This window comes from Balaenoptera acutorostrata, chromosome 5, assembly GCF_949987535.1.
Source record: "Balaenoptera acutorostrata chromosome 5, mBalAcu1.1, whole genome shotgun sequence".
Taxonomy (NCBI): Eukaryota; Metazoa; Chordata; class Mammalia; order Artiodactyla; family Balaenopteridae; genus Balaenoptera; species Balaenoptera acutorostrata.
Genome location: NC_080068.1, coordinates 30,046,262 through 30,068,243, shown reverse-complemented (window position 1 = coordinate 30,068,243; position 21,982 = coordinate 30,046,262). Strand labels below are relative to the sequence as shown.

The 21,982-nt window shown below is 45.3% G+C and overlaps 1 protein-coding gene across 3 annotated transcripts in view; it reads right to left on the bottom strand.

Annotated features, from left to right (window-relative positions):
* The window catches only part of ARHGAP10 (Rho GTPase activating protein 10), a 337,610-nt gene extending 319,717 nt beyond the window's left edge, over positions 1-17,893 (bottom strand). The window contains exon 1 of one of the 3 annotated variants that reach the window (XR_009008363.1): positions 17,458-17,893. Coding sequence is in view for 2 of the 3 variants with exons in the window: in XM_057546891.1 (XP_057402874.1) it covers positions 17,458-17,611 (154 nt within the window). In the remaining variant the exon portion in view is untranslated. The remainder of the gene's footprint in view (positions 1-17,457) is intronic. The other 2 variants (XM_057546891.1, XM_057546890.1) reach the window with 2 other exon arrangements.
* Between the last annotated feature and the right edge of the window lie 4,089 nt (positions 17,894-21,982).

The following is a 21,982-nucleotide window of genomic DNA, read 5'->3' as shown; positions in this document are numbered from 1 at the left end:
TTTGCTGTATACCTGAAACATTATAAATCAACTATATTTCAATAATAAAAGGAAAAAAAATTAAATGGATATTCACATACACAAAAACATAGGTTGGGAGATGACTTCACACTTTAAAGGAATCATCACTGATGCTTCTTAAATAATAAACATGGTTTAGTTACATCTAAAGTGTGATTAGATTATATACACACATACACACACACACACACACACGTAAGCCCACAGAGCTGAATGTGCATTCCATTCCATTCCAAATTTTCTTCCTAATGTAAACTCTGGGTTTGGGTTCACATGCATTAACCATGCCACAATCTAGCAGGCTTCACTCCAAGGTGCCCTCCAAAGGTCAAAGTCTCACTGATGCACTAGCTGCCACCATGGAACTAACTCCCTCTCCACTCCTCTGCTGTGCTCTCGCTGCAGACATTAAACTGAGCAAGTGTGTTTACTCAAAGCTCTACTTTCAGCTTTAAAGCTTTTGGAAATGAAAGCTTCCAAGTCACAAAATGTGAAGGTCTTTACTAAAGTTGCCTCTTTGTTCTCTGGACAAAGAAGCACTTTTTAAAACCTTTTTGGTTCGATGACTGTCAAGATAAATCAGTCCTACAGACACCCTGTAGACACTGCCAAAAGGCACTGAACCATCGTATAGCAACAACAACAAAAAAAACTTAACTGTGGTTAAGTGATACATCCAGTTTCTGGACATAGGACTGCTCATTACCAGGTTAATTTGCAAGCCTTTTAGACAATATCAATTAAGACATAGCAGTCAATTCTAAAAGATTTCAGAGCTCACATCATAAGTATTTAATTTAACCATCTCAATTCCCCTACACTATGAATGAAAAGAAAATAGTCCAAACAGGTCACTTACCTACTTTCGAATCCTTGCTTTTGATACTATCCAGCATACACAATAAAACAGAGACAAGGAAAGCATTTCCAGGGACTATCATACAATTTCAGAAGAAAATAAACTTATTTGGACAACTCTTCTAGGTGCTTATAGGATTTCTCAATTGATTTCAAACTTAAAATGAAGCCAGGAATATAGAAAATTAGAAATTTTTAAAATCTGCTCTCATTTCTGTTCAAGTATTTTGTTTGTTTAAAAGGAAAAAGAACATAAAATTACTCAATCCACTCTGCCAGATGAATTACACTCACAAGGATCAGTTTTTCTTAACAATATTTCTCCAAAATTAAACAGGAACACTGTGTCAGAAATCTAAATTAAGCCATAAAATCACTATTTAGTTTTTAAAATATTTTCTTGAGCTCTAACAAGTTAAGATGTTATAAACGTTAACTACTTCCAGCTTTTTCCACAATGATCACAAGCGTCTGAGCTACTCCATAGCTCAGAGGTTAAATACTGTACGGCACAGACACTAAGCACTGCAGTGAATCAACAACCTCGATTTTGTATCCAGACGAGCTTCACAGACCAGAGTCTTCGTTTCCACCCTCTCATCTCTCCCCTCCTTCTCTATTTTGGTTAAAATGAATCAACCAAACCACAGGAAAAAAGAGAAGCCTTCCTTATCTGGACTCGCTAATCTCACAGAGTCCTTTGCCACATGTGGCCCCTAGGCCTGGACAAAAACAGGTCTAGTAAAGCTGCTTTCCAAAATGCATGTTCCCAACAAGAACCTACTGTATAGCACAGCGAACTACACTCAATATTTTGTAATAACCTGTAAGGGAAAAGAATCGAAAAAACAAAATACAACATTGTAAAACAACTGTACTCCAATAAAAAGAAAAAAAGAAAAAAAAGAGAAAAGATATATATGTATAACTGAAACACTTTGCTGTACACCTGAAACAAACACAACACTGTAAAACTACAATAAAAATAAATAAATAATAACTAAATTTTTTAAAAAAGAACTTAGAGGAAGCTTCAAAAAAATGCACGCTGGACAGCTTTTTTCTATGTTCTGCACATCCCTTGTTGGGACCCTTGGCGTTCCAGTGAGGCAGACATCACTCGTCACCTGCTTCTTCTCCCCCGTGGTAGGCACGCAATTCAGGCTGGCCAAGGCATCCCATCTGCCACACTCAGTGATGGGTCCAGGCTGAACAAGTGACCCAGGACTGATGGACCTTCAAGGAGGGCCACCACCTGTTCAGGTTCACCCAGGACAAGACCAGTTTATGCCCGTGGTCCCAGCATAACTTTACCCCCAAAAGTATTCTGATATAAACTATGTGGTGTTTCTATGTCTAAGGCAGGGTTTCTCAGCCTTAGTGCAATTAGCTCTGAGCTAGATCGTTCTTGGGAGGTTGGGGGGGCGGGGGGGGGGGGGTGTCTGGTCCTGTGCATCGTAGGGTGTTCAGCCACATGGCAACGTTGGCCTCTACCCGCTAGATGCCAGCAGCACCTCCCAATTATGACAACCAAAAGCGTCTCCAGGACATCACAAAACCATCTGATTGAGAACAACTGCTCTAAGGAAAAGGAGTCACTGTTCTCTGGAATCCCCAGAGCAATGAGAAAGATGTAAGTAACCTTAAGCGATCACCACCGTGGAAAGAGTGCCCATCGGGGTCAAGCCAATTGCAGGAAACGCTAGCGATGCAAAAAGAGAGACCTGATGACATCGCTTGAACCCTTGGATGCCAGTGTATCCAAAGCAACCCCACTCCCGAGACTTCACTCATGCAAGCCAGAAAGTCTCTTTTTTGCTTCAACTAGTTTTAGCTGGGTTTCTCTCACTTGCAACTGAAGGCAATGCATGAGGATATGCAGGATGTCTTATGCCAAAATCTGAACTGTCAAAAAAAAAAAAAAACAACCAGAATTAATCTGAACCCTATCCTATTGCCTTCCACAAGAACAGGCCACCAACTCTAGCTGTAGGGACACAGGCTATGAACTCCTCTGCTAAGTCCTAGAATCCCTCCCAGTGAAGAACTTGAACGTCTGCATGATTCCCGTCCTTGAAGGTGCCGGGTGCTCACAGCCAGTGCATCCGGAGCCAGAGGGAAGAGGACGGCCATGAATTGTTTCTTAAACTAGTTAGAACCTAACTAAGTAGTTAGCTAGAAAAGAGGACGAAAAGATATTATATGTTTAGATCAGGGGGTCCCCAACCCCTGGGCCGCAGACCAGTACCGGTCCGTGGCCTGTTAGGAACCGGGCTGCACAGCAGGAGGTGAGCGGTGGGAGAGCGGGCAAAGCTTCATCTGTATTTACAGCCGCTCCCCATCGCTCGCGTTGCTGCCTGAGCTCCGCCTCCTGTCAGCATTATGGTGAGTTGTATAATTATTTCATTATATATTACAACATAATAATAGAAATAAAGTGCACAATAAGAGTAACATGCTTCAAGCATCCCAAAACCATCCCCGCCCCAGTCGCGGAAAAACTGTCTTCCACGAAACCGGTCCCTGGTGCCAAAAAGGCTGGGGAGCGCTGGTGTAGATCGCTGATAATGGCTACACCTTTAACTCTTACAGGTTCTCTTCTGAACCAGAAGTCCTGGAATCTCTTCTCCGATGTGGCCAAGAGAAACTTCTTCTCTGCAAACACCCAAAGAGAACCAGCACAATTCCACTGAGAGCAAACCGAAACGTCAGCAGTGTCCCTCAGTGAAAAAGAAAAAAGCCATCTTCATTGAATACTTTTTTTAAAAACCAAGATTAAAGATTGTTTGAATAAAGTATTCGACCTGAAGTGCCAGCAGAACAAACTCTGAAATAGATGCATGTCTTGGTGTCTTGAGGACTGCTTTTTGTTTTTTGGGGTTTTTGGGGGGGGGGGTGCGGGGGGGCCATGCCATGCAGCATGCGGGATCCTAGTTCCCCGACCAGGGATCGAACCTGCGCCCCCTACAGGGGAAGCGTGGAGTCTTAACCGCTGGACCACCACGGAAGTCCCAAGACTGTTTTTCCAGACATTTTATTCCTACTTTTTCTCCCCACTCACCTCTCACCACTTCTTCTCTTTTAACATCTATATTCCATCCCACCCGATTCAAACAGACAAAACTTTTGCAAGTCATGTATCACTTATTAAGCGGAAAAAGAACGTGGTAAGGCAGAAATTAAAACAGAATTCATTACTGAAAACCACCTTGCTGTCTACCTCACAGACAAAATAAATCCATCAGTTCCTCATTTCCTCTATGTCCTGACACAAAGCTACAAATGGACCTGGGTGTGCACCCATCCTTTCCACCCCTCCTGTTACTGAAGTAGATGTGTCCCCCCCTCCACCTGGAATCTGAATCCCACCTACTATGCTATTCAGAAGCCCTGTGTATATGCTAGAATATTCCCTGAATCTTCCATCTCCTCCTCTCTGTTGGACACGTAATCAGTGTGTTCAAATCTCACCAATTAGCCAATAGCTTGGAAGAACTGCCTCACCACAGGCTCATTTATTTTCCAGGCACCCTCTTCTCCACCCTGGGCCATCAGGCTCCATCCCTGCCGTGCCACAAACTAATCTCCCACTCATTACCCACGACACTGTCTTTCTGCTGTTGTTTTGTTTTGTTTTAATTTTTATTGGCATACAGTTGATTTACAATGTTGTGTTAGTTTCTGCTGTACAGCAAAGTGAATCAGTTATACATATATGTATATCCTCTCTTTCTTTTTCTAAGATTCTTTTCCCATCTAGGCCATTACAGAGTATTGAGTAGAGTTCCCTGTGCTATACAGTAGGTCCTTATTAGTAACCTAGTTTATACATAGGAGTGCCAATGACACTGTCTTGCTAACGCAGTGTCATCTGGACTCCTGGGACCTGACTTCTCTGTAGCATGACCTTGTCTGCTCCCTCCTACTTTCTGAAACAATCTTTCTCCTTAACTTGTGAAACCCTCTCCGGGCTTTCCCACCCCCTCCCTCCCTCCCTCTCAATGGCTACTGCTGTCAAATTTCTTTATCAACCTCTTCCTCTACCCATCCCTTAAAAGTTCTGTTCTCCAGGATCTGCCCTGAGCCATCCTGCCTCTTCGTCTACATTTTCTCTCCAGCTGGTTTGCTATCCAGTTGCCTGGTGTCATTTCCTATCTCTATGCTGTGTCCCCAGAATCTTCACCTGTGTTCCCTGTTCTGCAGTGCACACTCATAAAAGAAACAAACTCCCGAACACATCCACTGGATAGCCCAGAAGCACCTCCGCCTCCACACAGCCCCAACCAAAAACACATCTTCACTCCCACAAAACCCGTTCCTCTGGCTGGACTACCTCAGCACCCAGCACTCTCTGCCCAGGCCAGGAACCCAGGAATCGTCTTGGACACCTCCTTCCTCGGCCCCTACACCCAAGCACCCACCAAAGCCCGCAGCCTCTGAATCCTGACTCCTGGAGAATCTGCCTCTTCCACCAAAGTCTCTGGCCTGGGTGAGTGAGGACCCACCCTCCAGGCCTGCTGTCCTCAAATCCATTCTCCCAACCACAGTCTGGGAAGGCTTTCTAAAATGTGAGTCAGATGATGCCAATCCCCTGCTCAAAAGGTCGCAATGGCTTCCCACTGTCCTTTGAATAAATTTTGTAGTTCCTGACCCTGAGGCGGGCCTCACCAGGCCTTCCCAACACAGCACCTGCCCCCTCCGTAGCCCCCTCTTCCCGCCCGGACCCATCTGTGCTGCTCCTGCAACCACATGTTTTGGCTCTGGCCTCCACGGCCTCCCGCGTGCATTTCACCGTGCTCGGAGCATCCTTACTCCCTACCCTCAGCGCAGAAAGCTAGTCCTAGCCTTCCTTCTGGTCTCAGATTTTTTTTTTTGGCCACGCCGCGTGGTACGCAGGATCTTAGTTCCCTGATCAGGGATCGAACTCGCGCCCCCTGCACTGGAAACCCGGAGTCTTAACCACTGGACCGCCAGGGAAGTCCCATAGAAGTTACCAATTTCTTGAAGTCTTCCTTGACACCCTCAACTAGTTAGTCCTGTTAACTACGGCCACAGCATCCCATTCTCCATTCTCACACAGTGGTGTGAATGACAGTGCTTAATTAATCTTGTCTCTCCCCATTAGAACTCTACCTTCTGCACCCATATATAAAAGGTCTCTTTTCACTGCTTATCCTCTAGCAACTCAATAGGTTGAGTTCAATGACTTGGGATGACACCTCTCCCCCACTGTCGTACATGAGATTATCACAGTGACGACTATATAGTAAACAGATTTTTTAAAATTTTTTTCCAAGACTTAACAAACACATATAGGGCTCACTATGGATCAGGCTGTTTTTTTAAGTGCTTTACAAATAACTAATTTCATCGTAGCAACATTCAGGGAGATAAAATTACTATCCACATTTTACAGACAAGGAAATTAAGGCACAAAGAAGTTAAGCAAGTTGCCCAAGGTCACACAGTAAGTAGATGTAACTTCAAAGACCATGATCTTTAATATTTTGGCTGTGCTGCCTTTGACCTGCATTTCACAAAAGAAAAACAAAACTATCTGTCACAGTGACAGAAGTACTATCTGCCAGATTCTCAAATACGAGTAACAACACGTCAACGATACTCGGCTCCCTTGTACTTTTTTTTGGCTTTGTTTCCAAAACTTTCAAGCAAAGATCTTCAGTAATATGCTGGATTTCTACAGATAGTTTCTCCTGTTTAATGAAAGGCCTGCACCATCCCTGCACTTCAAAATATTGTTAGCTTCAAAGAGAGGCAAGAACATGTTCACAGATTATTTCTACTGGCACTACGGGTAAAGCCACAACTGTACTCAAATTCAACCAAAGGAAGTCAGGATAGTGCTCTTCGGACAATGATGATGATGGTGGTGATGAGATGATGGCGGTAGTGGTGATAACGATGATGATGGTGGTGAGGATGATGATAATTACGGCACCTACCATGGGCCCGGGAGAGTTCTAAGATCTTTCAGTAAGTAACATGAGGATTAAGTACCACTACCCCTTGAGATAGAGTTCTTAGTATCTCCATTTTACTAACGAAGAAACAGAAAATTAGCCACTGAGGGTTTCAGTAACTTGCCCAAGGTCACCTAATAAGTGGAGCAGCTAACTTTATAGTCAGAGATTAAAAAAAAAAAAAAAAAATTTTTTTTAAGAGAGAGTATTAAATATATCCAGTGTTCAGACCAGAGGTGACATCTCCCAGCCAAACTGATTTTTCCTCCAGCCACACACCTCATCATGACTCACTACCAGACGATGATGGGACCTCGGGACCCAAGGGCAGACAGTGCCTGCGGTGAACTGGGCAACGAAAAGGAGAACTCATACTCCCCGTTGAAATATCTAGTGGCATAGGATTAACAGCTTCCTCAGGAAACACAGGGAGGAAATTCTGGTCTGACCAGGGAGGCAGGCCTATCAGCAGCATCCAGCAGTGATCCCAGCAGATCTTGGGCCTTAGAGAGATGCCTGCCCTTAGAATGTAAAGTGTCAGGGGTTTTTTCAGCGTGCCTGCTTGTCTGTTTAAAGAGAAGGGTGTCAAGGCTTTCTCATTACAAAAGCATCCCCTTGGCAAGTCTATAAATTATGTTCCTACATTTCCTACATTAGGGTAATTAAATCAACAGGCTGTTTGCATAGAAGCCTATCACAAAATACCAACCAATCCCTGCCTAAAAATCATGTTCATCTGACCTAACTAGACTGACGGCTTCCAGAGTACTTAACAAGCACTGTGTTTATGAAGATATCATTTTCTTCTCTATATGCTAATACTGGAAATCTAATTTCAATGAGGCAAAAAGGCCCTTGAAGATGTTTTGTGACTCAGACCACTTATTTCTTCCAATCCTGAAAGTTAAACTGGTTTGCTCTGATTACCCATGCCAAGCTGATAACATTAAATATCAAACAGAACTTGTACTAAATGTCTTTAAAATTTATGGATTCCTTATCTATAGATTGTTGTCAAAGCTAGTGTTTTAAAGCTTATAAAATTAATTACAAGGCTTTTATATTGAATAAATTCTCTAAATACATTGTTTCACAATCCAAAAAATGCATGGAAATAAGGTACATCATAAAACATCTTAAGTTCTTTATATAACATCTACATACCATCAATTAACCAAGTCTTTTCAAATGCCACTCGTAGGAAAAAGATGTTGAACTCAATGAAATAGAGCTACATGTGTCCACATGGATAAATCTCACAAGTATCTTGAGGGAAGAAAAGAAACTGCAGAAAACCAAATAGTGTATGAATCCATTAAAGTCTAAAACCATGCAAAACATACTATCTATTATTCAGGAATGTGTACAGATGCATTAAAACGTCTGGGAATAATATACACCAGATTTGAGACAGTTGCACCTCTTGGGGAAAAGAACAGGTTCCCTATTAGAAAGGGTGCTACTGGGAAGAGGCAGACAGGAAGCTTTTATTTCTAAGCTGAGAGGCAAATACAGAGATGATTATGAGATTCTTTGTATTGGTTTATTGTTCTAAAACAACTTAAATTTTCTGTAGAGGAAAAAGCCTAATACGAAGATACGAGAACAAAATTAAAATTTACTCTTCTAAAGGGTGGGATGAAGGATGGAGAGTAAAAGAGACACTAAGAGGGGGGGAGAGATGAAGATGAAGACACAGGAAGAGAGGGGACTTCCCTGGCGGTCCAGCAGTTAAGACTCCATGCTTCCACTGCAGGGGGCGTGGGTTTGATCCCTGGTTGGGGAACTAAAAAAGAAAAAAAAGAGAGACAGGGAGAGAGACTGAAGGAAGGAAATGATACTTTTTTGAGTGAATGTCTGCACCTAGTAATTCATCCTAAATCAACCCAATCTCTGAATATCTACACTTACTGCACAAATTAACAATCAGTTTTATTTACAGTAACCATCCCAGGTGGCCTTAAATTTTAAATCATGGTCCTTGGGCTGAACTAACAAGAACAGTCTCCTAACCAGACTGTGAAATGTACACACTTGCCAGATAGCCAGGATTTATCGTAATAACTTCCCCTAACAGAAGACCGCACTTACATCTCTTTACAAGGACAGCTTATTATTGTGGTTAAGGGTTTTGGAGTCAGACAAATGTGGGTTTACGTTCCAGCTCCACCACTGACAAACTGTGTGACTGGAACAAGCTGCTAACCTCTCTAAATTCAGTTTCCGAATCTGTAACAAGGTGTAAATAACAACATACCTCAATAAGGAAGTCTTCACATTAAATAATAGAATTTACTACAAAGTAAAGCAAACTGTAAATGCTTAATAAAAGTTAGCTGGGACTTCCTTGGTGGTGCAGTGGTTAAGAATCCACCTGCCAATGCAGGGGACACAAGTTCGAGCCCTGGTGCGGGAAGATCCCACATGCCACAGAGCAACTAAGCCCATGCGCCACAACTACTGCGCCTGTGCTCTAGAGCCCGTGAGCCACAACTACTGAGCCCGTGCTCGGCAATAAGAGAAGCCACCACAATGAGAAGCCTGCCCACCGCAACGAAGAGTAGCCCCTGCTTTCCACAACTACAGAAAGCCTGAGCACAGCAACGAAGAACCAACACAGCCAAAAGTAAATAAATAAATAAATTTATTTAAAATAAAAATAAATACATAAAAGTTAGCTACTATTATTAAAATCATTAACATATACATTTTAAATAACATTTTTCTATTGTAGTTTGTGATTGTCTATTTGTCTCTGAAATGTAATTCCATTAAAAGTAACCTAGTAGGGACTTCCCTGGTGGCGCAGTGGTTAAGAATCCGCCTGCCAATGCAGGGGACATGGGTTTGATCCCTGGTCCAGGAAGATCCCACATGCGGCAGAGCAACTAAGCCCATGCGCCACAACTACTGAGCCTGCGCTCTAGAGCCTGCGAGCCACAACCACTAAGCCCACGTGCCACAACTACTGAGCCCACGTGCCACAACTACTTAGCCTGGGCACCACAACTATTGAAGCCCGCACACCTAGAGCCCACAACAAGAGAAGCCACCACAATGAGAAGCCCGCACACCACAACAAAGAGTAGCTCCCGCTCGCTGCAACTAAAGAAAGCTCCCGCGCAGCAACGAAAACCCAATGCAGCCAAAACAAATAAAATTTTAAAATAAAATAAAATACTGATTTGTGCCACGAAGGAAATAAAATATTTTTTTTAAAAAGTAACCTAGTAAAACATCCAAGACACCCTTAATCAGAATTATTATCTACAAATTTCTAAACACTCTCCTACAAATCCTGAAGGAAAGCCAACCTGACTAAATGAGTTTTCTCTAAACAAGATGTAGAATCAAAGGCAATGCAAGACCATACTGAATCCCATAAAGCAATGTGTTCACAGCTACATGTTTAACATCAAACTTTTAAAAAGTGAGAAAAGACACCAGATGTTACTAACTATAGTCAGATGTAAACACCTGACCTATTCACTGCCACATACAGTCAGCAATCACCTTAAGCATGACTTCCGGTAACCTAGCTGACTACCCAATATTTTTACCTCCTTCATAATTCTTGCCTCCCCCAAAAACACAAAATCATAAGGTGATAAATAGCTATTGGAGTCAGAATTCAAAACAGCTTCTTTGGGAATCTGTCCAGGAGACTTTGAGTATCGTCTTGCAGAAAATAGGATTACGTAACAACTCTTTTGGGCTGTCTCTGGCTGCCTTGTGTTTCTCCTGGTAGATTTCCCACAGCAAATACAAGCACTGTCCAGTAGGTTGTTAGGGTCTCCTGCAAGTTAAACACTAAAGTGAATATCTTCTAAAGGCATCATTGTAATTTTTAAGTATCTGCAGGTTCCAGCCTCTGACGATGTCATCCCAATTCCTTGATCAGAGCTCTCCCCGCCTTCTTTGGCTTTCTTAGCAATCCCCTGAATGAGAGGCCTGTTCAAGTCTCAGCTGCAGACGGCTGGGCTAGATTTCCAACACTCTTAGTGACACCTTCCGCATCACCTTCAGATCTTTGTGACTCAGAAACAAATTCTGGGACATATTTTCCCAAGATACCACTTAGCTTTGATTCATCCACTTACCTGCCAGATTTTCCAGCATCCTGAGCTACATTCAAACTTTCGAAGCCTTACCAGACTTTGACCACTTTGTCTTTCTTCTTGGTCGCTGGTCATGATGATTTGGACAAATACCTTCTTAGGGGTAATGAGCGCTAAAAAGTTAGATGCTAGTCTCTGGGCCAGAGCAGCCATCTTTCAGGCAAGAAAAGGGCCTGCATATTAAAACATATACCTGCAATTTAGAACATCATGATTGTCCACGTTTGAGTGCTTATTAGAAATGCTTTACTTGTATGAACTCATTCAACCCAACTGGCAACCCTACGTGGTAGACAGTATTATTATCTCCATTTTCTGTTGGACAACATTGATACAGAAAAGCTAAGCAACGTGACTGAGGTTTCCAGCGTGAATGAAAGGCAGCGCCTTAGCATGCTCTTAATCTTCTCTACTACACTGTCTCATCAGCCATGTTAAACATTAAAACACAAAAATGCCCTCCTCCTCTGCCTTCTCCCTCTGCCAGAAATCAACAATGCTCCTGGTCCCCCCCTACCTCAAAAACAGAGTGAAGAGGAGGTGGTCAAAGGAACCCCAGTAGATGGGAGGGCAGGGAAAAGGCAATGTGGCAGGAAAACTCAGAACAGCAGATGACTCACAGACCCAGCAAACATTCCATACAAACAGGGTCGGCTGCTGGAGGTACCTAAATTGGAACTACTCTAAATGGAGACAAGGACCACCTGCAGAGAGTAAAGCAATAAAAGCTTTTAGAGCCCTTCTGGGTCCACATCCCAGTTCCAGCCAGATAGGAAATCTTCTCACAGCAAATCTACATTAGCTTTAGAGACCAACCCACTAGTAAAACCCCAAGTGAGAGCTGAAGACTTACCCCCAGGTGATGCCCTGAATTGTAGGGGATCCACAGTAATTTCTTTGGGGCAAAGAATATAGACGAGTCTTCTTGTCCGTCTGGGGTAAAATTATATTTGTAATTTAAATAGCATTTCACTTCCATGCCTCTCTAAATTCCACTTAACCGAAGTATCAGCCTAAAATTTACAATTATACCTCTCCATCAAAATTAGGGTGTTGGAAATTCCCTGGAAGTCCAGTGGTTAGGACTCAGCGCTTTCACTGCCGAGGACCCGGGTTCAATCCCTGGTGGGGGAACTAAGACCCCACAAGCCACGTGGTGCAGCCAAAAAAAAAAACAAAATTAGGGTGTAAAGTAGCAGGAAACCCAACTCAAACTGGCTTATGTCATTTAACAAGCTATCCAGAGGTAGGCTTCAGGCACAGAACCATCTGTGGCTTCCATGACCGCATCAAAAACCCAGATTCAGTTACCTCTCTGCTCCAGTGGTCCTTACCTTGGCTCCACTCACTGTCCCAAGATGGCGGGAGCAGCTCCAGGCAACACAACCAGACATCACAGAAGAGCCAAGAACCCTTTTTACGAGTCTCCTCTCACACAAAAGAAAACCTTTCCCAAAGTCTCCCGCAGACTTCCTATCATGTCTCACTGGTCAGAACTGAGATACATCCTCATTTATCCAATTACCAGCCCAGGAAATAGGTTTACCGTGCTGCGTTGTTAGAGTTTAGTGTTTCTCAATCCCAACTGCACGTTTTTTACAGCTCCCCAGGTGGTTCTAATGGTCAGCCATGTTCAGGATTGAGAACCACTGAGTCAGACTAATCAGAATGATCCCTAATCACCTTTGTATGAGTCACTTGGGAAAGGGTGTAGACACCTGAACAAAATCTGGATTGTCAGAAAAAAAATATTAGCTGGGCAAACAATAGAGCCTACACAACCGCTTCACACTTGTGTTTTAAAAACACTTTCGCACATGTGGTTCAATCCTCAAGGCTATATGCAACAGTCCCATTTTACAAATAAGGAGACCGAGGCTGAAGTTTACAAAGTGAAATTCTTTTAAGTCTTCTGAATCTCCCTATGTTTCCATGCAAGAGCAACCTGGGAAATTTCCCCAAAATGAATTACCATGTGAACCATGTTTCTGGAACAATAAATACTTGAAGTCCTGGCCACCACTAACATCCTTCTCCACGTCTGTGATGAGAGCAGGCTCACTTATGAGGGCCCCTCCAGCTTACACACACACACACACACACACACACACACACACACACACACACACACACAATCTAAGTTTACTAAAGAGCCTTCTACTTAGCTATGTAAGTGCTTAAGAACTGTAAGGGCTATCTGTTGAAAAAGTATATTTCCTTCTCTAGAACAGAACATATTCTTCCAAGAATGCCTAACTGGGGCTTCCCTGGTGGCGCAGTGGTTAAGAATCTGCATGCCAATGCAGGGGACACAGGTTCGAGCCCTGGCCTGGGAAGATCCCACATGCTGCAGAGCAACTAAGCCCGTGCACCACAACCACTGAGCCTCCAGCTCTAGAGCCCACGAGCCACAGCTACTGAAGCCCAGGCGCCTCGAGCCTGTGCTCTGCAACAAGAGAAGCCACCGCAATGAAGCCCAAGCACTGCAATGAAGAGTAGCCCCCGCTCGCTGCAACTAGAGAAAGCCCGCGCGCAGCAACGAAGACCCAACGCAGCCAAAAATTAAAATAAATAAAATAAATTAATTAAAAAAGAAAAAGAACACCTAATTGTAAAAATTATGAGAAAAGTATATATAGCTTATTGCTGTTTCTGGTAAACAGACTATGCATTTCTATGAATCATAAGCATCTGAAACTACATAGACTTCCTACGAAAGGCTCACAAAAGTTTAAACTGTATTGAAAGAAGACACTGATTATTCTAGGAAAGGAGTGAAAAAAGAAAAAGGGCTAATAAAACCATTTAAACAAAGACTCCACTGAACTGAGTGAATGATCTCCAAATCCACCACATAAATCAGTGATCCCAGACGCTCCGCTCTGCAGCCCCTCCCCAGCCCCACTGCTATCTCCAAAATCACCTGACACACAGACAGATACCACACACCGCCTCTAAACCATCTCTTTCCCATTATGTCAGTGATTCTCCACAGGATAAAGCCCACATTCCAAGCCCACTTTTATGGCTTCCACAATCTGAAACTGACCTTTCCATGAATCTCATTCTACTCCCCCAAATGAAATCGCCATTCCAGCCAAACTGGTCTTCTCATGCTCCTCAGACACGGAGCGGGGGTGGGGGGTGGGGTGGTGGAGGTTGGGGGCGGGGCGGGGGGGGGGGTCTGGTTTCTTCTCAGCTGTTTCCAATCTGACAAGGTTCTGCAAGGTTCTATCCGTTCCTTAAAACACCAATGAGTTCCCAAACTTCCACTCTAACCTACAACATACTCTTGTTTCTGTCAAAGTTAGAAAACTTGCCACTGAATATTCTGAATCTTTTAATATGTGTGTCTGTGTATCCTTCACTTCTTCAAGAACTTAGCACAATGCATGCAGGAGTTCAAACACGTTCCCTAGATTGAACTGAATTCAACTATAGGGCAATAATCTCAAGGCCAAGGGCCTCTACCTTCTTTCCTCTTTGTGTCTCAAGCCCAACATTTAACAAACTGTAGATGCTAAATATTTGCTGATCGCTACATAACTGAACTCAGCAATAAACTTTCAGGTCCCACAGAAGTCACCTCCAACTTCTTTAAATATCTGTGGATTATTCAAAGCATCAAGACATTCTACACAGAAGTAACAATATGGTCGTCAGTTTTGTATTTAGAAATGTATTGGTAGCACGGATGTTTTCATAATTTTCAGAGATTATGCATTCCCAAGCGACTAAGAAATTTTTTAAAAAACCAAAGCATCAAGACATCAAAGTTACATAAATCCAACAGGTATTTAGCGCATGGAGGAGGCGTCTTACAGGGCAATTAAAAGCAGAAATCACTTAAACACGCAATTCTGAAAATGCACAAAATGCCGTTTTTGCAAAACAAAGCGCAAAACATCTGAAAATATAATCAGTCTGACCTAGCTGATTGTTCCTTTCTGTAGCTCCCCCTCCATCTCAGGTCCTGCCTCGACCTCTTGAGCTTTTCTCAGATGTTATAGAAAAGCTCAACTGGTTAGGCCAACGATTGACCTAGACTGCAATTTCAAATGATCTAATCAAGCCATTTCCAAACACTGCAGAATCTTACTGATGCCTCTAAGAAGTAGGACAAGAAAAACTGAACAGAAAAATGACCTGCCTGGGCTTCCCTGATGGCGCAGTGGTTGAGAATCTGCCTGCCAATGCAGGGGACACGGGTTCGAGCCCTGGTCTGGGAAGATCCCACATGCCGCGGAGCAACTAGGCCCGTGAGCCACAACTACTGAGCCTGCGCGTCTGGAGCCTGTGCTCCGCAACAAGAGAGGCCGCGATAGTGAGAGGCCCGCGCATCGCGATGAAGAGTGCCCCCCGCTTGCCGCAACTAGAGAAAGCCCTCGCACAGAAACGAAGACCCAAGACAGCCATAAATAAATAATAAATAAATAAATAAATAAAAAATGACCTGCCCAATTGTCCTGTAGCCAGGCTCTGTGAAGGCGAATTACACCCAGGTGTCCTGACTTAACATCCAGGGCTCAGTCTTGATAGGAGCTCGATGTCAACTTTACCGGGCAAGCTGGGCAAAGGCCAGGTCCCCCTAACTTGCCACAAGCATGTGAGCTAAAGCTGTATCTCTGTCCTCCTCTGGAAAAGAATTTAAGTTAATTACACACAACGAGAAGAGAGACACTTTATGGTTGATCTCTAGAGGATGAGCATAAATTATGTTTCCTATGGTAAAGCACAAGAATCAAAAGGAGTAAGGAGCCAATTCGCAAACTCAAGAAAGTCTACATTCTGGAGGGGAAGGCTGACAGCTGGCCCCCCAGATGCACTAGCTGCTGCTAGAACACCGGGCATGTGTCCTGTTGGCAGAAGAGCGAATATGCAGTCACATAAATAGCTTTCTACCAGTGGCCAAATGGGCTTTGCCATCTACCTCTCTCCACACCAAAGCCTCCCTCCTCATGCCCCTCGTCCCAGAGGAAGCTGCTACAGCCAGTAAGAGAGAAGGGGCACTCCCCTACCCAGTGACGCTGGTTAAGACCAAACTACAGAGGGAGAGCCCTCCCTCTCCTGTTCACTACACACACATACACACATGTGCGCGCACACACACACACACACGCACCGCATACCCTTCTCTCCTCCTCCTTCCTCCACTCCTACATATTTACAGCCCCTCCCCACCTCCATCCCAACACACATACCCAATGCCAAGGCACTGGAGAGCCACCAACCAAATATGCCCACCAATCACATGTCCCAAACAAAGTGATTCCCAATCCTCGTTTTGCAACACCAAAGAGGTCACAGAAGCAAAAGAAGCCACGGACAACATCCAGAGAAGTCGAGGGACTTGCTTCCAAAATTACAGAGCTGGCTCACTGAATTCTTCCCACGAAGACATATTTCTTTCAACTCATTCATTCAACGAATAGGCACTGGGCTGGGTACCTGAGACAGTCTGTTCAGTATGTTTTCGTCTTCCTTAATGCAAAAGGGGGGGGGAGGGGATGACACGGGGCATTTCTCCCAGTCTGCTATATGGGTAGGTCTTTTGAAGAGGGAAAAGGGAGCGCTCCCAGGCTTCCTCAGAACCGGGGTACAGGTGTGGTCAGGCTGCGCAGCTCCCCACTCAAGCTAATGTCTCCCCATTTCCAGCCAGCTCAGTGTTTCAGCACGAATTTCAGGCCCCCTCCCTCCTAGAAAGACTCTCTTCAGATAATCAACTAATTAACTGTGTTCTCCTGTGTGGCCACTTCCGAGTTAAAAGATGGAGGAGGAGAGGGGAGGAAAGCACTAAGCTTGACCGGGGTGAAATTCCCTCTTTGCAGGCAGTGCTCGCTCGGGCCAGAGGGCAGGCTGTCTGCACAGCCTCACAAGCCCCAATCTTTGAACCGTCCTCGGCGCAGGAGGAGGGAAGGAATGTGCGGAAGGCAGCACAACGCCAGGTGGACTTTCGGGTTGAGCACAGTAAGGGGCCCGGGACGAGACTGTCGCAGGCGATCCGAAAATGACACGGAAAGCGTACGGCTTAAGGGCCTTCTGAACAATTCAACGCCCAGCAGGTTTTCAAAGAATCCCCAGTCTCGTGATCTCTCAAAAGAACTTGACAAGACCCGTGAAACTGATGTGTCTGTTTCGGGAGAAACAGTGAGCAGCTCTAGGGGGTAACAGAACCTGCCCCCGGGCGGGTCCGGCGGGGAACGCAAGGCGCCGGGTCGGGGCAGCGGCGCTGGCGGGCGGCGCGCTCGCACGCACGGCTCCCGGCTCCGGCCGCCGCGCAGGGCAGGGACGGGAAAGGGGACTCGCCCCTGGCGGCTCGGGGAGCCGCGGAGGAACGACTCCGGGGCCTCTGGGTCCCGGATCAATCTCCTGATCCTCCGGCTGCCGGCCCCGGGCGCGGGACGGTCGGTCTACCTCCGGGAGAGGCTCCTCCCGGCCTCGTCGCGCCGCAGCCCGCCCGCGCCCGGGTCCCCACTTACTTTTGGTCGCCGCGATGAGGTTCTTGCCGTCCTTGATGAGCTCTTTGATGAACTTGTTGGTCCTCTCCAGCTCCGCTTCGTGGGCACGGATCCTCTCCCGGAACCACGGGCTATCGAGGTAGCAGTCGCTGAACTCCAGGGGCTGCAGCCCCATGACGGCGGCGGTCCGCGAGCACAGCGAGAGCCGGGCTTCGGGGCCAGGTGCGGGGCCCCGCGCGCAGGAAGCGCCCGAGAAGCTAGCAGTCGCAGGCGCGCGGCGAGAGCAGCGCGGACATGCCCCGCGGAGGTGAGCCCGGCCGCGCGGAGCAGCGCCGCCGAGGCGAGCGAGAATGCAGCGCTCCGCTCCCGGCGGCGCTCCGATCCCGGCAGCCCCCGCCGAAACTCGGGCGCCGCGGCCCCGCCCCGCCCGGCCCCCGCGCCGCACGCCCTCCCGGAGGCGCGAGCCCGCCCTGCCCCGGCGCCTCCGCCCAGCCCCGTCCCACGCCAGCCGCTCGCCCCCTTCTCTTTCCTCCGCCTTCCTCCTTCCTTCTCTCCCTTCCCTCCCTTCCTCCCCCCAGACGCCTCTTCCTTCTCTTCCCACGCGCAGTGGCCCCTCCTCTTCCTTCCGAGGCTTCCTCGGTCTAGAATTTCGCCCCGCGGCTCTTCTCCGGGCGCGGGCGCCTCCCCTTTTCTTAGCGCCCTTCTTCGGGGTGACTCACTGTCGGCTCCCCGAAGCGGAGGACTTGACCGGGACCAGGAAGGGGCGTCTTCAGAGCATCTGTAAATCCCCGCAGCCGGGCGACTTAACTTAGGTCTGGCTTGCTAGGGGAAGCGATGGACAACTATCTCATCGAACCGGGACGGACCCTGAGCTGTGAATGGACTCGCACGCATGACTCTTTCTTCCCCACTCTCGGTCCCCATCTAAAGTAAAATGCGTGTAAATCTCCGCTTTAGATTGAAAGCTTTTTAAGGGCAGGGAGCATTTTCTTGTGGGCCGGGCAGCTGCTCGTACACTCTTCTGTGTATCCACACTGAACGACTTGGGGGGAGGGGAGAAGGTGTCTAAACCACGGAAGGGTTGTTTCTGTTGTATTCAGCAGATTAAATTTGCCTGGGTAGGTAGAGTCGATCTTTAGTATGCTAAATATAACCACCTGACAACGAATGCCAGGTTCTCTGTGGTTTTCTCGAGGCAGGGGTGACGATCAAAGGAGAATTTGTCAGGGCAGATGGAACAAGGGTACTATTCCATGTGTCCTGAAACAACTCAAATGTGTCCCCAAAATGTTAAGACATTTTAAATGATTGAAATCCTTACCTCAAAGAAACCGATTGTTCATTAGAGTAACTTTTAGTAATTAGCAGCTAACAGTTTATTAAGCAATTATTATGTGCCAGGCACACACCGGGAACTCTACATACATTTTTACAGGCTCACAACATATGTTTACATATATAGGTTCACTAATAATGTCACCAAGCGACTTCAAAGTGATTCTTTAAAACGTTCAAACTCTGAGTAGGGTAACTGAGGCTCTGGATGGCATGTTGTAGGATTGCAACCCTCAGAAACAAGTTAAATAAGCCTCCTACTCAGTAAGATTTTCGTTACAAAACAGCGCTGTGAGTGGCTAGCCCACAGATAAACATTATTACTTTAATGGCCATCCTCCAGAGAGTTCAAAATGTTTTACAAATAACTTTTACCAGTTGAAAAGCCTGGTTCTGGCTACAATCAGCTGGGGGGCTGGAATCTACAGAGCAGAAAATAAAAGAGGCAAATAAAAAGGGGGAAAGACACTCAGGAACAGGAGGGGTGTAAACAGTGAGGGCCTTGCGAAACAACCAAACACTGACAGGCATGCAACCCTCTGGGCAAAATCCTAGACCTTTCCTCATAAAGAGGGGCCGCTGTCACTTCCCCGAAGTGTTAAACATGGAATTAGCATATGAGCCGGCAACTCCACTCTCTAGGCATATACCCAAGAGAAATGAAAACATATGTCCACACAAATGCTTGTTCATGGTAGCATTGTTCATAATAGCCAAAAAGTGGGCTCAGTCCAAATGTCCACCAGCTGATGAGTGGATAAACAAAATGTGTGTATCCATACAACAGAATAATTCATCTACAATAAAAAGGAATGAAGTACTGATGCATGCTACAACGTGATGAACTTTAAAAACATTATGCTAAGTGAAAGAAGCCAGCCACAAAACACCACATATAATATTCAGTATGAAGTGTCCGAATATAAATTGGGAGTGGGGTTAAGAAGGCCTCATTGAAGGTGTCATTAAACAGTGACCAGAAGAATCAGTAGGGGTTGACCATTAAATAGAGGGTGGGAGCAGAGGAATCCAGGCAGGGAAGCAGCCTGTGCAAGCCCCTGGGATGGGAAAGAGTCTGGTACATTCCAGAGACTAAAAGAGGAGGTCAGGAGGCTCAAGCCCAGTGAGTGAAAGAAACTAGCTCAAGACAATGCTGGGTGGTGGAGGGTCAGCAGGGGTCAGATCTGGCGGAGCCTCTTAGGCCATATATAGTGATGAAAGAAATGTCCACATATGGAGGTATGGGGAAGTCTTACTGGGTTATACGTGAGTTATCTCAAATTTTATGCTAAAATAGCCTGTTTGTGGCCTATCAAACATACATTGTACATCTGCTTTAATTTTTAAAGAAAAGGGTGCATTAACCAGAAGTAAAGAATGTCCATGTTAAAAGTAAAGATTCAGTGCCTCCCTTTCTGGGACACCAATGCTGGAACTCGTTCGATGATAAGACTCCCTTCCCAGGGGCCAAGGCCACACTAACTCACTGTGTTCGTGCTGATCTGGTTTGTTTGAGTTTTTTTTTTTTGAAAACTTGAAGGAATGTATCCATGATTTATTTGATGTTCTTTGTTCTGACAAGACATAAAACTGCACTGAAAACCATGTTTCTCCAGAGCAGTCTCTGAGAGACTGTCTTCTGGGCTATAGTCCTCAGTTTGGCGCAAATGAAACTCTTTTCTATTCCTATTATAGATTGTTTATTGATTATTTTTGTCAACAGTAGGATTTGGGATTGTATCCTAACGCTATTGGGAGACTTTGAAGAGGTTTCAGCATGGTGGTATCGTGATCTGGTTTGTGTTTTTCTCTCCAGGTGCTGCATAGGGAATGGGAATCCAGAGGGAAGGCTTTTGGAGTTGTCTGGGCAAAAAATGGTACAGCTTCACCCTCCAAGTGACAGTGGAGACAGAGAGTAATAGATCCAAATGTATTTTAGAGGGAGATTCTGGGACTTGACAAAGACCTGGATATAGAAATGAGGAAGAAGGTGTCAAAGATGGCCCCAGGCTCCTGGCATGATAAGTTAGGTAGACAGCTATGAACTCTACTGAACACTGACTGCAAAGAAAACATGGGATAAGAAGTCCATGTGGTGGTGGTGACTGGCATGGGCAAGATCAGTTTCAGTTTCAGACTCATTAGGCTTAAGGTGCCTGGGAGATATTCAAGTATGCATGTCAGTTTGTCAGGTGGGCACTCATCAGTGCCTGGATGAGTTAAGGATTTGAATCAATAAAAGTTGGTCAGGTTCCAGTCTAGATAAAAGAGGTTAACTCAGATGAAACCTTCCCTTTATGTAGGTTCCGCTACATACAGTACTGTCTTTCCCTGATGAGTCACGAAGTTGCTACCTATAAAGTCAAATATGGGTGGGTTCCACTGAACATTATCTTTGGATATGTTTCGGGCTGTGAGTCAGTTAGAATTAGGTTCAGATACATTATAACAGAAATGTATAATGAGGGGAGAGCGGAAAAACCTCCTCCGCATACATACCAATGTTAGCAGTTTGGAGTGTATGTTTTCTTAAAGATAAATTATCACAGAATAATAGCTGTCCAAGTGTGTTTGACATTTTCATTACATCTATATTTTTAAAAGAAATTTCTTCCTTCACAGAACCCCATTAAGAGTTCATGAACTAGTAATCTGGGTAATGCAATTTGAGAAATTCTGTTCTGAGAGCACCACATTGCATAAGCTCTACTGAGGGTCAAGCCAGAATCTCTGTGTGATGGTTACTCTTGTGTGTCAATTTGATTGGGCTAAGGGATGCCCAGAGAGCTGGTAAGCATTATTTCTGGGTGTGTCTATGAGGGTGTTTCCAGAAGAGACTGGCATTTGAATCAGTAGACTGAGTGAAAAAGATCACCCTCACCAATGCAGGTGGGCATCATCCAATCCACGGAGGGCCTGAATAGAAAAGGCAGAGGAAGGGTAAATTCCCTCTTTCTCTTCTTGAGCGGGGACATCCATCTTCCTCTGCCCTTGGACATTGGTGCTCCTTGTTTTCTGTCTTCCGACTTGGATTGGGATTTACACCAATGGTTTCCTGGTTCTTCAGACTGCAAATGACAGCTTGTGAGACTTCTTAGCCTCCATAATTATTGCGTGAGCCAATTCCTATAGTAAATCTCAATCTCTCTCTCTCTCTCTCTCTCTCTCTCTCTCTCTCTCTTTCTCTCCATATATATCTATATCAATATCA